The sequence below is a fragment of the Melospiza georgiana genome, chromosome 20, assembly GCF_028018845.1.
Source record: "Melospiza georgiana isolate bMelGeo1 chromosome 20, bMelGeo1.pri, whole genome shotgun sequence".
NCBI lineage: Eukaryota > Metazoa > Chordata > Aves > Passeriformes > Passerellidae > Melospiza > Melospiza georgiana.
Window position 1 is genome coordinate 7,569,510 of NC_080449.1, and position 15,413 is coordinate 7,584,922.

General features: G+C 44.5%; 2 protein-coding genes across 2 annotated transcripts; one reads left to right on the plus strand and one right to left on the minus strand.

Moving 5' to 3' along the window:
• Positions 1 to 3,099: 3,099 nt before the first annotated feature.
• On the plus strand, positions 3,100 to 8,882 carry PHYHD1 (phytanoyl-CoA dioxygenase domain containing 1). Its single transcript, XM_058038411.1, has 11 exons — positions 3,100 to 3,208; positions 4,017 to 4,175; positions 4,631 to 4,706; positions 4,834 to 4,881; positions 6,238 to 6,293; positions 6,478 to 6,540; positions 6,640 to 6,661; positions 7,016 to 7,144; positions 7,664 to 7,780; positions 7,915 to 8,041; positions 8,217 to 8,882. Exons 1-11 carry the CDS (start codon positions 3,176 to 3,178, stop codon positions 8,260 to 8,262), a joined length of 876 nt encoding a protein of 291 aa, XP_057894394.1. The 5' UTR covers positions 3,100 to 3,175; the 3' UTR covers positions 8,263 to 8,882.
• Positions 8,883 to 10,276: 1,394 nt separating this feature from the next.
• Positions 10,277 to 15,391, minus strand: DOLK (dolichol kinase). Its single transcript, XM_058038410.1, has 2 exons — positions 15,358 to 15,391; positions 10,277 to 12,776 (listed from the first exon to the last, which is right to left on the minus strand). Exon 2 carries the CDS (start codon positions 12,663 to 12,665, stop codon positions 11,094 to 11,096), a length of 1,572 nt encoding a protein of 523 aa, XP_057894393.1. The 5' UTR covers positions 12,666 to 12,776; positions 15,358 to 15,391; the 3' UTR covers positions 10,277 to 11,093.
• Positions 15,392 to 15,413: the final 22 nt, after the last annotated feature.

Below are 15,413 nucleotides of genomic sequence, written 5' to 3' on the forward strand. Positions count from 1 at the left end.
TTTTCTTTCTATGTCTCTGTTCTTTGGTGTTTCCTGTCTATGAAGGCATTCAGCCTTCCATGATGTCACTTTTCAAAAGACAGATGTTAATAATTGCAGCTATTGTGTAGGATTATTGGGTTCTTTTGCTCATTACAAAAGTCCTAGTGGATTATGACAATCCTCTATGAATTAAGTAGATGTATAAAAAAGAGGTATTGCTCCGTGCCAAGCTGGGGCTGTGTCACAGATTTCACTATCACTTTACAAGTGTCCAAAACAGTTTCTGAATTTAAGGCTGTTGCCATAGGAATTGTCTTCAGACTGGTAAATTATTTCAGTTCCTGCCTTCCCCATGGGCTCCTTAACTGGAAATGCTGATAGATGTGTCTTTCCCAATTCATGAAGTGTTACAGAGAATCAGCCTGTGACTTGCAAAGAAAATTTGAGTGTCTGTGCAGCTCTTTTATTGTGTAGAAAGGTGTTTCTCTTGAGTTTTGCCTTCCCTCACTTCCTTTGTCTGTGACTACTTGACCACAGTGACATTGGCCCCACTTCAGACTGAGAACATAAGCAGGCTTTGAAACAGGTAAGTGGGAGTTCCTTATGCTGCTTATTGATGAGTTTTAATGAAATGCAACACTGAACCCCAAGAAAGGAGAGGACAAAGTGTCCCCTGTTATCTAAGGCTTCCCTGGACCTCAGCTCCTTTTGGCTGGTTTACCTTTTGGAGGACTTACCTGGTCTTTGAGGGCCTGAGGAAATCATGCTTCCTTTGCTCCTTGTTTCTCATTAAATATTCTCTCACTTGTTGCTGATCAGAGACTTCAGGAGAGGTGAGGTGGTCCAGTGGAAAATTTTCCTCCTTGAAAACCCTGACAGCCCCACAGCAGCAGTTTTGGTGTGAGTGCTGAGCTGCTTGAGCTGGCTTGGCTTCAACAGGAGCCCTTATTGGGGTAATTGTGCCAGTCCCAAAGGCATCTGAAACACTTGATCTGCACCTCTCCTACAGACATGGGCTGGGCTTTGGCAGCCTCCAATGGAGCTTGCCAGAATTTTTGCAGAGCTGGCAGGAGAAAATGTTGAGTCTGCAGAAAGAGCTCTTGTAGGGGGAGGAAGGGAAGGAAAAGGAGCCATTTCCCAGTTTTGTCTGAGTACTGTCAACCTTTCTGTGTAAAATTATGGGGAGAGAAGGCTTTACAATGGTGGCATCCTTCTCTTTGACTTTTTTTGGGCATTGTGTGGCCAGAGTGGTTTTTCTCTTGCTAGAAAGGTCTTTCTGAGCCTCAAAATAGGGGCATGGCTGGAACAGGAGGACTCTTAAGGACAGATATGGAGAGCTCCTGGAACCAGGATGGGTTTTATCTCCTGGTAGCTGCTGCAGTGTTTGCTGTGATCTGCTGTTTATATTGCTCAAAACACTCCACGGAACAGGAAAACTGTGGTTTGCTGCTGTGGCATGAACCAAAACAGCCTCTGGAGTCATGGTGTGTGTGTGTAAGGAGGGGAGTGGAGAGGGTGACGTGATGAGCTGCTGGTGAAAACCACCCTGTGTGGGAATGAGGAGGACATGACACCACAGTGACGGAGGAGAGGGACTGGGGAGTGGCCTGGGAGTGTTTCCAGGAGTGTTTCTGCGGGATCGCTGCCTCCTGGGGAGGGGTGAGGTGGGTCACACAATCAACTTGCAGGCAACAGCCTACAGCTGGTTTTTTTCCCCCACTGATCATGCATCTTCTTTAACAACTTTTCCACTCCATCACTTGGTGAGAGAGTTAAGAGGAAGGAGGAAATACTGAAATATATTCTTGAGCTTTGCAGCACTGGAGACTGACTTTTTTATTCTTTTTTTTCCCCCCTCTCTCCAGGTTTGTAGTCTAATGATTAAAGTCTTTGGTAGAATTTAGCTTTTTAAACTAAAAGCTTTTTAAACTAAAATCCCTCTCTCTTGGAGGGATTTCTCCTGTGCCCCTTCTGTGTTGCTCAACTCTCATCCCTGAACTCGAAATCTTCCTGAATTCATATTCTCCTGTGTACAAGGAAAAGCCTGAAAAAAAGTTAAACCCCTAATTTCCTCTTTATTAAAAAAAAAGAGAGAGTTTTAGTAAGGTACGGAGGGGTTTTATCCACAATTCCCTTACAGAACAGAAAACTTTTTTTTAAGCAACTTCTCTTTAAATGGATTTTCGGCTGCTAGGATGTAAACACTTTGCTGTGAGCATTTTGCATTCCTTCCTTTTGCTGGGTTTTCCTTTGGCTGGCTGTGTGATGCAAGAACACGCCCCCACGGTGTTATTTTTGTGAAGTGCTGCTCCGAGGGTGTTTTCGGGGTTTCCTGTAGGAGCCAAACACGTTTTCTTCTAGAGACAAAAACCTTCCCCAGGGATTCCGGTGGGAGGGATGTGTTGGCTGGGAGCGCCACCGCTGGGCTGGCAGCTGTTCCTCCCTCTTTGCCTTTCAGACCCACTTTTTGCATTTTTGCTCTCTGGTTTGAACTTTGGGAGGATTTGGCTTTACTTAGTTGTAAATATTACATGGACTTCTGGAGCTGCAGGACCGTGAACAGAGCAAGTGAGTGTGTAAATTACCAAAAGCAGCCGTGAATGAAAATAGAAGTACTTTCTATGGGTTTTACCAAACCCTCAGTGAAAGCTCTTTACCACATTTTAGTCTGTCACCTCCTGGGCTGTGGAGCCCTTTCAGGGGATATGCTGAAGTGCTGGCAGGACTCACTGACTAAACAAAAAGGGTTCTGTAAGACCTTGAATCCGTACTTTAAATTTGTTCTAAGACATCTTGATCTTTTCTTCACACTTGAATCTTATTTAAACCCCCCTTATCTTACTTACTCCTGTGATTACCAGTTTAACTGCCCTATTTTTAAATCTGGGTTATTAATTAAAAGTGATTCCTCCTTGGAGCTCAGATATTCATCAAGTCTGTGATTACACTTGAATAGAAAATTTTTGTGTGCTTTGTTATCACCAAGAGCCAAAGCAACACTGTGAACTCCTGAATATCCCTGCCAGGAGCAAAGAACTGGCAGCAGGGACAAAAATCCTTGAGCTGTGCAAGAGTCCAACTGCCCAGTGCTGGCTTTTATCACATGCTGGACAAGGATCACGTGGAGAGGCGGGGAGTCAGCGCTGCAGAGCCCAGGTGGCACCGTGCTGCTGGATCTGGGAGCTCCTGCCCCATGGCATCCGTGACCCAGCAGCAGATCCAGCAGGTAAGGAGCTGCTCTGCAGGGAGGGAGCGTGCCCAGAGTGCAGGCAGTGTGTGAGACAGAGTCACTGCTGGCTAACCTGGCAGCAGGTCTAGCCAAAATCTGCTTTGCAAACACTTTATATTCTCCTCAGCTTCCATTACATTAATTTTAGTGTGTGAGTGTCGTGGCTACAGATTCTTCTGGGGGCAGCTTGTCCCACAGAGCTCTTGGAAGGATTTCTCCTGTGCCCCTTCTGTCTGTGTTGCTCAGCTCTCATCCCTGAACTCGAAATCTTCCTGGCAAAGGATAATCTCCAGGGTATTCTATATAAAGAAACAGAGTTCTCTGCCAGCAGAGTTCATTTTGTATTGTGTAGTGAACTGTGAGAAATCACCCAGGGATTATTTTTTTTTTTCCTTAGAGAGAACAAAGCTTTCCAGCTTGTAAAGGAATCTCGTTCTGATTTGGCACACAGGCATGACTGCCCTGTTTGTGTTAGTGGGCCTGGTAGTTTAACAGCTGCTGGTTACAGGCATTAGATAAGATATCCTTGAGCCACAAAAGGCTCCTCTAGTGATGAGATCTTCTCTGTTTTGTGTAGACTGAGAGATTGAAATAGATTGTCCTTAACTGTTTGGAATTCCAGCCTCTTAATTAATCGTTTGCAAGAGAAACCCCTACTGAAATTAAAAATTAAGAACATGCTGCCTTGCAGCAGAGCTGGAGCTGGGATGCTTTTCACCCTCTAAAGGGCCAGAACTGCTTTCCCTTGCTTTGTGCTGTTTCCCCCGAGGACTCTGGGGAAGAGCAGTCACCCCTTCTCTTCCAGTTCCACAAGGATGGTTTCCTTGTCCTGGAGCAGTTTTTCAGCGCAGAGGAGTGTGACAGCATGAGGAGGCAGATCCAGGGAATCGTGGAGGAGATGGAGGTGCCCCCTCACTGCCGCACCGCCTTCTCCACCCGGGAGGAGGAGCAGCTCCAGGAGCAGGTACCGACACGGGCTGGGAAAAGGCAAAATGCTCAGCAGGGCTCTCTCTGGGGGAACATGACTCTTCCTTCTAACTGAACACAACTCCGGGAGAGGAATTTGCTCTCCAGCTTTCTGCAAATGTTTGCAGGGGTCTTATCAAGAGTCTTATCAATGTGTGGCTCTGCTGCGCTTTCAACCCCCGGTAGCCACAAGCAGCTCTCACAGATCACTTTGTACATGTTCTGCAGGCAGAAAACTGGGTATTGTCCAGGCAGCTAGCAAAAGAAAAGTGGGGTTAGCCTCTCAAAGACATGCAGTTTTGTGGAAAGCCTTTTTCTGAGTGATTTTTCACTGTGTTTTGTTTATGCTGCACCTTGGTGGGAAAAAGATGCAGGTGAGTATTAATGCTTTGATTGAAAGTTCATTTATGTTTTTACAAGGGTGCTGTCTTTACTGGGCTCTTATCCCTGCAGGGCAGCTCGGATTATTTCCTAACCAGTGGAGACAAGATTAGATTCTTCTTTGAGAAAGGGGTTTTGGATGAGAAAGGTAAGCCCTGCAATGAGTTAGCTACACAGAGGGGATGGAAAAACTATGAGAGATCAGGGGCCAGTTTCCAGGTCAAGGAATGATTCCTGATTTTTAGACAACGTTAAATTATGGTTTTCTTTTGTAGGTAACTTTCTAATTCCAAAGGAGAAGTCTGTCAGCAAGATTGGCCATGGTATGTTTAAAGGATGAGTTTGGAGAGGGATGGACTGAAGAGATGTGGTTTTCAGAAATGAGGATTTCTCCAAACCTACTCACTGTACAAAACTGTCTCTGCAGTTCTCTCCACGCTGCCCCTTGCTCTCTGATCTCAGAGGACTGGATCTTCTGTTCCAGTCCTTTTCAAAAAACCCTTCTCAGAGGTTTTTCAGTGATGAATAGCTCAGAGTCACTGACATGAGAAAGTTTGGACTTCAGCCCTTGGCTCATTTATGTAACAGATTTGTTCTAAAAATTTACCACCTGAGACTGGTGACATTCAGTACAGACCAAACTCTCTCCTATGACCTGTGCCATGCTAGGTTGCTGATATTGAAGCTGCCCTCCCTCCTGTGGTGTCACCAACACCTTTTCTTTACCCTTACTGGTCTGTTTGACCTATTTATTCTCTCCCAGTTTCTGGATTAGCATTTTGATCCCTTTTGTTTTCCAGTAATACATGGAAAATGAGAGCATGATTCCCTGTGCCTGCAAACATGAACTTTGCTCAGACTAAACTTCACTACAGTTGGAAATTCAGTGCTAAGAGTTCTTTTTCTTTGGTTTTCTCAGAAAAAACCCTCTCCTCTTTGCAGGCCTGCTGCCATTCAGTCACACTTCAGCTTTTCCTCAGGGGAAGTGAAAACAACTGTAGGTTCCTGCTGACCCAGCAACTTCACAATTCAAAAACCTACTGTAGTATTATTTCCTGTAATTACTCATTTTGGTCAAGTCTCATCCCTTGCCTGAGAGCAGCTCCTGCTGGACCTGAGCATGTGTCCTCGTGGCAAATCTGATCAGGATGAGCTGGAGGCACAACTCTGAGTCTTTGCTTTGTGGATTTGTCAGAGCTGGGTTGCAGCAAGAGTCTGCACAAACACTCTGCCCTGCAGGCTGGGGCTCTCTGAAGGGCAGCAAAGATGAGCTCTAGCTCCTTTTTGCAGTACTTCACTTTTCTGGTATGTCTCAAAAGGTGTGTTTTTAAAGGATGAATTCATCCATATGCCTCAGGGTCGTGTGTAATGGTTGTCACTTGTGTAATATTATATTGAATCACATAATATTCCATTTTGTTCACTGTGTTGTACACTGGCTTTTATGTGTGTGCAGTTTGTGGCCAGGGAATGATTATATTTATGGTCTTTAATGATGATTGTATGACCTGTAAGTGTCCTATCACCTTAGGCGTGATAAATCACATTTATTCATCTTGGGAGGGATCAAAGTTTCTGGCTGCAATTTATCCTCCTTGGCTGTGGTGTCTGCAGCTCCTCACTGAGAGCTGTTCCCTTCTCTTTCTGAAATCTTGTCTGAGCTTTTTCTTTCCCCTTAGCTCTACATGCTTATGATCCTGTCTTCAAGCAAATCACCCACTCCCCCAAGGTGCAGGTGAGCTGTTATTGCTTCCTAGAATGCCTTGAGGAAAAAAAAAATTAATTGCAGAGTAGTTATTTTTTTGTTTTCTACACTCCCAGGGGGAGTAATTTTGTCAGTGAAAGGAAATTTGAATATCTCCAAAGAATAATGCTAAATAGTGCGCAGAGAACATAAATCTTGGAAAATTTTCTTGCAGGAACTGGGAAGAAAACTAGGCCTTGAGAGACCAGTAGTTGTGCAGAGCATGTATATCTTCAAGGTACAGTAATTCAAGTTGTCTTGTCACTCAAGAAATAAGACCCTGTTAAGTGAGAAGCTGTGAAATTCTTCACACATCACTTTTTTTTTTTCTTTGCAGCAACCTGGTATTGGTGGTGAAGGTGAGATTTGTGTTATCTCTATATCACACTGCAGATAATGCTCCTTTAGGAAAGGAATATTATCAGGGAAAAGGCTCAGGATCAAACTTAAACCTGAGTTTGGCAATCCAACCCTTCTTAAAATAATCTTTGAAATCCACATTTTTTCTGAAAAGTTTCTACATCATATGCAGCTTGAACAAAGAGCTGTTTTTACATTTGCAGCAGTCTAAAAGGTGGGATTTTTATGTAAGATTTAATGTGTGTGATAGATGGGTGGGCAGGGAAGGGCTCTGAGTCAGGAGATGCAACCCTGAAGTCCTTCTAGAGGAACTGAATACCATTAAAGACCCCAATGAGAGTCTCTTCTTGCAGTGACACCACACCAGGATGCCACCTTCCTGCACACTGAGCCCCTGGGCAGGATCCTGGGGTTCTGGATTGCCCTGGAAGATGCCACACAGGAGAATGGCTGCTTGTGGTTCATCCCAGGCTCTCACACCAGTAAGAGCATGTGCCTGACCACTGCTGGTCACCAGCACAGTTCTGCTTCTCCCCTCTTTTAGAGCACACAGGGCAGCTTTAAACTTCTGCTCACCCAAACATTCACTCAGTGAGTGTAATCATAATGCTCTTCAGATTTTAAGCTATTCATTCCTCAAATCCTGGAGTCAGCTGTACTCATACCATGGTTTATGATCCTATAGAAAGCACAAATGGACCAAAGGTTGGTTTTGCATAAGTGTGTGACTATTTGTGTTCCTAAGGGTCTGTTGCAATGCACAGAAGGGGCCAAAAAGGCAAACAAAAGGCAGTTGTTTTCTCTGTTTCTGCACCAAAAAAAAAATCCTAAATCTCTAATTAATGAAAAAGACCCTACCCAAATTACTAAGGAAAGTGTGAATATAGTAATAATAAAGTTCCTATCATTGCCAGGAGAAATCACTGATATTGTTCCTTTGCTGTGCAGAATGTAGCCTGGTGTTTCATTTTTGTGTGTTTGCCTTTTCTGTGGATTTGCAGATGGGATTAGCAGGAGGATGGTCCGTGCAGCTTCAGGTGCCTCAACGTGTGTGGAGTTTGTAGGCTCAGAGCCAGCCTATGATGACAAACAGTTCCTACCTCTGCCCATAAGGAAAGGTACAAACAGCCCCAAATTCACAGCTCAACAAAACACAGGGGAGCTAAAATCATATTTTAATCATATTCCCTCCCACTGGAAAGCCAGAGCTCATCTTTTGGAAAAGAGCAGTCCAGGTGATTGTTCCCCACAGGTGGGCTCATCCTCATCCATGGGGAGGTTGTCCATAAGAGTGAACTCAACAGCTCCGAGTCCTCTCGCCACGCGTTCACCTTCCACGTGATGGAAGCCAAGGGCACCACCTGGAGCAAGGAGAACTGGTAAGGTTGTGATCCTCACCAGTGGCTGAGGAAACTGAAGCCTTTCCAGTGCTACAGTTGGATAACTGTTGGGGGTCTTGCCTGTACAGTTTGTGCCTCAGCTGGTGTTGATTTCGTACCTGCGGAACTGGAATAGCCTCTGAAGTTTTGCTTTTTCTTCTTCTTTGCTCCCTAGGCTCCAGCCAACTCCTGAACTGCCTTTTCCATCTCTCTACACTTGAAGTTAGTGACTGGCTTGTGGAGTCAATAGCTGATCAACATTCCTGATTGTTCATTCACGGTCTCTGTAAAAACAACCTTCACTAGATCAGCTCTCAATGTAAATTTATCCTCCTCCTCAAAACCAGGACCATTATCACATCCCAAAACTGCACAGACAGAAGCTTCTACTGCAGCAGGAGCCCTGCCAGTGTGAGAGTGGTCACCCAGTTCTTTTGGTAAGGAAACACCTTCAGTCTTGAGAGCAAACCAGTTAAGACCATTGCACCTTGACTGGGACCACTTACCAAGTATTTCTCCTTGCAGATACTCAGTGTTTTCTTGTGTTTAAGAGCTTAAGTGCATTTCTTGGCTGGTTGACTCCAGCAATGCAGGTGAACATGTTGTGGGGAGAAGTTTGATTTTCAGCCCTAGTTATGTCTTATTGTTGGAATAGCAATGATTTAAAACAATTTTGTTGTGGGTGAAATGAAGCAAGAGGTCTGCTTGAGGCAGACAGTATCTAAGTGTTTTATCTCTGAGTGTGATTCAAAATACAACAATTTTTAAAGATTCATGTTGAAATGATGGAAACAAAGAACCTCAATCAAACTCTTTACCCTTAAATAAAAAGATAGAAATTCTTCTTTTCATCTCCATCATCTTTTCTTTGAGGAAGACGCAGTGTCTCCTTCTTCCAAGAGATGGGGACAGTGCTAAATTGTCTGGTGAGCAGCTGGAACTCTCAATATGCACAAAAATAATCTCTATCCCCAAAACCTCACCAAACCCAAACCAACTTATAGCAAGGAATGTTTGGACATGCAAGCTACATCCCAGTCTGTACCTGAACTGAACAGAAGCTGTGTAGGTGTGATTTCACCAGCACTGGTGCAGTGGCAACCCTGAGCCAGGAGCCCAGTGTCACCAGTGCAGGAATTATATCAGAGAAACCCTAAGGCTGCTGAGGGTAGAGTGGACCCAAATCTGATTGACTCATCCCTTTCAAAAGGAAATTGGGGAGCTGGGTCATGGCAACAGCAGGAACACTGAATGCAAAGTTTCTGCAATCAGAACTACCTTTCCTACAGTTTGTTTGAAAGTTGGAAGCAGGGTGGAAGGAAAGTAAATTTCTCTACCTCTGGTGCAATTTATGACATCAGTGGTGAAGGCTGTGGCTTGTGACAGAAGCAACCCAAGTTTTGTTTGTGTCTTTCCATGAGAGGAGTTAATAATTTGGAATTCTGCTGAGGAGGGATAATTTGTCCTGACTTGCACCACTACCTGCAGTCTGCAAAACCATCTACTTCAAGTGCATAAATAAAATAAAAAAATCTGGATTGATTGGCAGGATTTCCTGCTAAATGTGAAGGAAACAGCCCCAGCAGTTACTGAGTTGAGTTTCCTACAGAGTATCTGACAATTTACTGTGTTAGTAACCAGCTCTGGCACCTTCAGGAAAAGCAGCACCAAATCCCAGGAGCCCTTCCCAGGCAGGAGGATGAATTGGGCAATGCTGCTTCTCAGCTATTCCAGTCCTGGCTTGTTGCAGGGACAGAGAATGTTGGATTCTGGAGCCAATTCTGCTGACTCAGGCACTGGTTTCACTCCTCCCCATGTCTTATGCTCCCTCCCAACATCTCAGAGAGCTACAGGCCTGCAGGACAATGTTGTGAAAGGTACCTTGGACTTCCCCCAGACTGTTCCCAAAAGTGAATTAAAAAAGGGTCAGAAGTGAACTTGATGATGCAAACTAGAAGCCTGGAATGACAAACTCCTGCTTGGACACATCCCTGGAGACAGGAAGGACACTTGGGTTTTGTTCTAATGGACACAGGGCAAACCAGTGAGAAGAGAATGTTGATACAGAAAGATTTCATACATAGAAATGAAGTGGGATGTTTTTTGGCCACAAAATAGTAGCTATAATTCTAATTAAATGGATGAAATTCAGTAGCTTTAGTCAATTTGTTGATAGAAGTATTTTATACATTATTTGATTAAACATCTGGCAGAAAAAATGGAAAAGTAGGAAAGTGTAATAGTAGAAAATTTTATTGACTTCAACAGATTTTCTGCTTTCAGGATTAAGGTGTAATTAGTTGTAGCTGTGACTTTGCTTAATTTCCCCCCTCCCCCCATATTCATTCCTAATTAATTTGGAGATTAAATCTTGAGAAAGATAAAACATTTTTCTTGCTGAAGCAAACTTCAGGGCTAAAGATTCACTGTTCTTATTAGTGTGGTCTGGAATGAGCAGTGTCTGACATCCCCAAACCTTCAACCTGGATAACTCAGCTGTGGCAGGTGCTGGTTTTGGAGTTGTTTGTGCATCATGGTGTGGTTTTGGCTCTTGCTGATGAGGACTGGACATAACTGGACACTTGTACCTGATTCCTGTGCCCCCCCCTTGTTATCAAACATGCTTTACATCGTGCTTATACAGAAATGAGAGTTCACACATCAAATACAAGACACAGGACTCAGTACAGAAAACAAGGTACAGTACAGAGGTAGTAACATCAGAGAGACCTGCTTGTTTATTTTGTCCTCTCTAATTGACTTACCTCTTCTTCCTCTGCTTCCCTTGGGTACCCAGAAGAAACTTAAACTGGATTATTAAACACAAGTGCTGTTTTTATCAGTCATGTTTGTGGCTGTTAGAACATAATCTGTCTATTTTCCATGGATAAAAACAAGACTAAATCAAAACCTTTATTTTAAATAAGTCTTTTTCATTTCTGTTGTCAGCAATTTTCTCTGCTGTACCAAAACATCATCTTTGAGCTTCCATTAAAGTGCATTTTCTAGTACCTTTCTCTAGGAAGGGAGAAAACTGTGCCTGGAAGTGCTTCTATGCCATGAGCATGATCTGGAGGTAGAGAGGCAACAGCAGATTATCAATCTGAGTAGTGTAAGCTTCCAAAAGAGAAACCAAACTCACAGATGCCAGAATCCAGGCATAGCTGGAGTTGAGATTCACACTGCTGTCAAAGATCAGAATGAGAGCCACTGCAATGATCTGGGCAAAAATAGCTGTCATTGTCCCTTCAAAGGTCTTCTTTGTTCCTGGCCATTTGATTTCCCCCATTGTACTGCCAAAAACAGAGGCAATGGTGTCTCCTACCCCCACTGCCAACACCCCAGAGTAGGGGACCAGCGCTCCTGCCCCAGGCAAGGTGCCTTTAGGAGCACAAGATCTGGGAAACAACCACACTGGGAGGGACATGCCAAGGAGGAGATAAATATGAGTCAAGATTAGAGGTCCACTGTCTCTTTCATCCAAGAAGAGAGAGAGCAAATGCCTCAGGGTTTGTCCAAAAGGTTTGATCCTGAAGTACCGCACGTACTCTAAGAAGACAAACACTGCCAGACACAGCACTGCAGCAACGTAGAGGAGCTGGCGGTCATAAATGAGGCCAGGAACATAAGTGGCTACAACAATGAAGTGGAAATATTTCCTGGTTATGGTTGAGGCCTGGTGTTTTTTAGATTCAGATGATCTCTTGGCGTTCTGGTAGAAAACCACCCCACATGCTGAGGCAGCCAAGCAAGTCCAATACACAAGGAGGTAAAGTCTTGTCTGTGTCTGAAACAGAAACTGGAGCAGCCAGAACAAAGGGTTCCTCTGGATCAGTCGGTACAGCCAAGGCATGATGACCCCCAAGCCTAACACTGCTGTCATCATGTGGAAAAACATGGAGGAGATCCACGTGCCCGAATCCATGAAAGTGAAGAGCACAGTGAAAAAAAGACCCAGAAGAACAACTCCAACAACTGCTACCAGGAGGAAGAAGTCAACGGGATCCCCTCTACCCTCAACTACATTTAGTGAGCGTTTAATGAGCTGATTGAGAACAAAACTCACACCTCCAAGAACCAGCAGCGCTTCCCCGGGCGTGAAACACCGAGGCAACAAGTACAGCAAGATCATACTGAGGTAGACAAAAATGAGCAGCACTTCCAGAACCTCTATCACCTCTGAGACAGTCAAGGAATGTTTCATGGTGTAGATAATGACGCTGCCAGCAACACCAGTCAGGATGCAGGTGTTGGTTGGCACGGGTTTGGTGATGCCCACCGCCAGGACGGACAGGAAGAGCGCCAGCAGCATTCCCGTGGAGGCCACCACGACGCCGAAGCGCTCGAAGTACACGATGCCGGCGGCCCTGCACCTCTCCTTCATCACCACCCCCAGCAGGGGGATGACCATGCTGGCGGGCAGGAGGCCGCTGTTGGCCGCCCCTCGGAACTGGAACACGGCTCCCCCCTGCTGCAGCAGCCGGTCCCACTTGAACTGGGCGTAGAAGGCCTGCAGGGCCAGCGCCAGGGCGCACCACGAGAAGCGGTCCCAGACCACGGCGTGCACCGACAGCACCACCCCCAACACCAGCAGGGACTCCACCAGCACGGCCTTGTCCTGCATGGTGCCAGCCCAGCCTGCCTCAGCTTGCAGAATCTCAGCAGGCCCGATGAGCTCAGTTGTCCATTAGGAAGAATTCCTTAGGAAGAATCCACTTCTGTGCTACTGCAATTGCTATGAAAAAAAACAACAAAATAAGTAATTAAAGCAACTACTTGGACACCTAAGAATTCCTTAGGAAGAATCCCCTTCTGTGCTACTGCAATTGCTATGAAAAAAACCAACAAAATAAGTAATTAAAGCAACTACTTGGACCCCTGAAGTGTTTGCACAGCTGTCACAGACATATTTTATGAAAAATCTTTTTGCTAGGATGCTTTTTGTCCTGAGAAGCTGAGAGGCCTCAGAAACAAAATTATATATTATTATATAATATATAATTATTGTATATAATAATTATATTATTATATAAATATATAACATAATATAACATAATATAACATAATATAATATAACATAACATAATATAACATAATATAACATAATATAACACAATATATAGTATATGACATTGTCATAATTTATATATTTTCTACAATTTATATCATAATTATATAATTATATTTAATCATAGATATTCTATAACATATTATATACTATATATTATAAAATATATAATATTGCAATTACATTTATATAATTTTAATATAATCTATATATAATGATAATGATATAATTATATGTTATAATATCTATTATAATTATTTTGATATTATAATATATTATTATATATTATATAATAATTATCTGCCACTGTGGAATGCAACAGGTGCATGTTTGATTGGTCTCGTGGTTGTTTTTAATCACAGTCCAGCTGTCTTGGACACTCTGGTCACTCACAAGATTTTATTACCATTCCTTTCCTTTCTATCCCTTGCTTGCTTTCTGATGAAATCCTTCCTTCTATTCTTTTAGTAGAGTTTTAGTATATAATATGTATCATAAAATAATAAATCAGCCTTCTGAAATATGGAGTCAAGATTCTTGTCTCTGCCCTCATCCTGGGACCCCTGCAAACACCACCACACACAGCTGTTTGGTTCTTGAAGTCAATTTAAACTGATAGTTGTGTGCCAATTGCTAATGTCAAAACATAGATGATTAAAAAAACCCAAAACTGAGGTGAATGAATCATGCACTTCACCTTCTCTGAGTGATGGCTCACAGCTCACTGACAGCTGCCCTGCAAACCAAACTTTCCTTTAAACTTTTGGACTGGAAGATAAGCAGTTGAGATAATCAGCAACAAGCACATTTACTTTGTTAGGTTAAATCTCATCTTCTTCACAGAATTGTGGGCATTGACAACATTGTGCAATTCCCACCAGCATTTATTGCTTTCTGGTAACCTTCATTTTTCTATGGATACAGAATTTCATAATCAGCCACATGTAAACCTCTGCCATTACACTGGCACCTCTTCTGGGGTTTTTGAAGGTCTCAGGTTGTTTACTTCTGTTGGAAATATTATGGTTGATCCAGCTGTGAAACAGGGACTTTATCTTTTCTGGCCCACCCTTAAGCTGATTAGCAGCAAAGTCTTACTAAATTCTGCTCCTCAAGTCTCATTGCCAATCCAGCTCCCTCATGGAAGGCCAGAAGTTTATTTAAGGTTCTCTTTTGGGTTTTCAGCCAGTTGAATGGTGACACCAGATTATAAAGCTGACAAAGTAACAGCAATATTACTGAGGAACTATTACAGTTTTTACTGTCAAACATCCTTAGTGTGTCTGCAGTGTTTAGATATTTATGACTTTCTACTGAAAACTTAATTATTGATAGAGTGCTTTTTGGCATCCTTATTCATATAGCCTGAAATACTTGATTGCCAAACAGCTTCATTACATGCACTGTTGCTACACAGCTCCTTCAGGCCAAATGTAATCTTTTGCCATTGCAATTAATTTTTAAACAGGAGAAGAATTAATCATACAGTCAATAAACAGAACTGGTCTGGGCAATATCTGCCTCCAACTCCCTGGTGGTTCTGAGAACTGGCGAGGGGGAAGCCTAAGGCTTATTTGAGCAAAAGCAGAGTAAATGCCGCCTGCCAAGCAGGGACCGAGTCCTCCTACTCAGTCTGGCCACCTTAGGATTGCCCCGCAGCTCCGCTATCAATGGCACGGACACTTCCCTGCCAGGCTGGCAGAATTTCACCCTGCCTGAGGCGGTGCTGCAGGAGCTCTGAGTGTTTACACCTGACAATCTGCAACGCGATGTATTTCACTGCTGAGTTATTACGTTTTCTTGTGCCTGCCGCAATCCCCTCCTCCGCACCTCCTTTCGGGTAATGTGAGGCTCCTCGGCCCCGCCGCTCTCAGCAGCGAACGGGACCCGCACCGAGCGTTTGCTGCCCGGCTCGGGCTCCGCACCCCGGCTGCTCAGGGCAGGGAAGCTTCCCACTGACGTGCTGCCAAACATCCGGCAGTCCTGGCCTCGCTGCAGCCCCTGCCTGCTCCCTCTCCTCCCCAAGCCCTCGCAGCGCTGTGGACGCCCCTCAACCCGAGGGCTGCCCGCGCCCTGTCCTTCTACGCTGCTCGCCGCCGCCTCCTGTCCCCCTCAGCCGCGACACCCACAGCCCAGCCTCCGCTACTGGGAACGCCATCTGCCGCGCGCGGTGCCGGAGGCGCTCCCGGGCGATTCCCGGTTCCAGCGCGAAGCTGCGGCCCCGCCCCGGAGCCCAACGCGCACCCACCTCGCAGGACGCCGCCATCTTGCCGCGCCGCCTGTCACATGACCAAGATGTGAGGG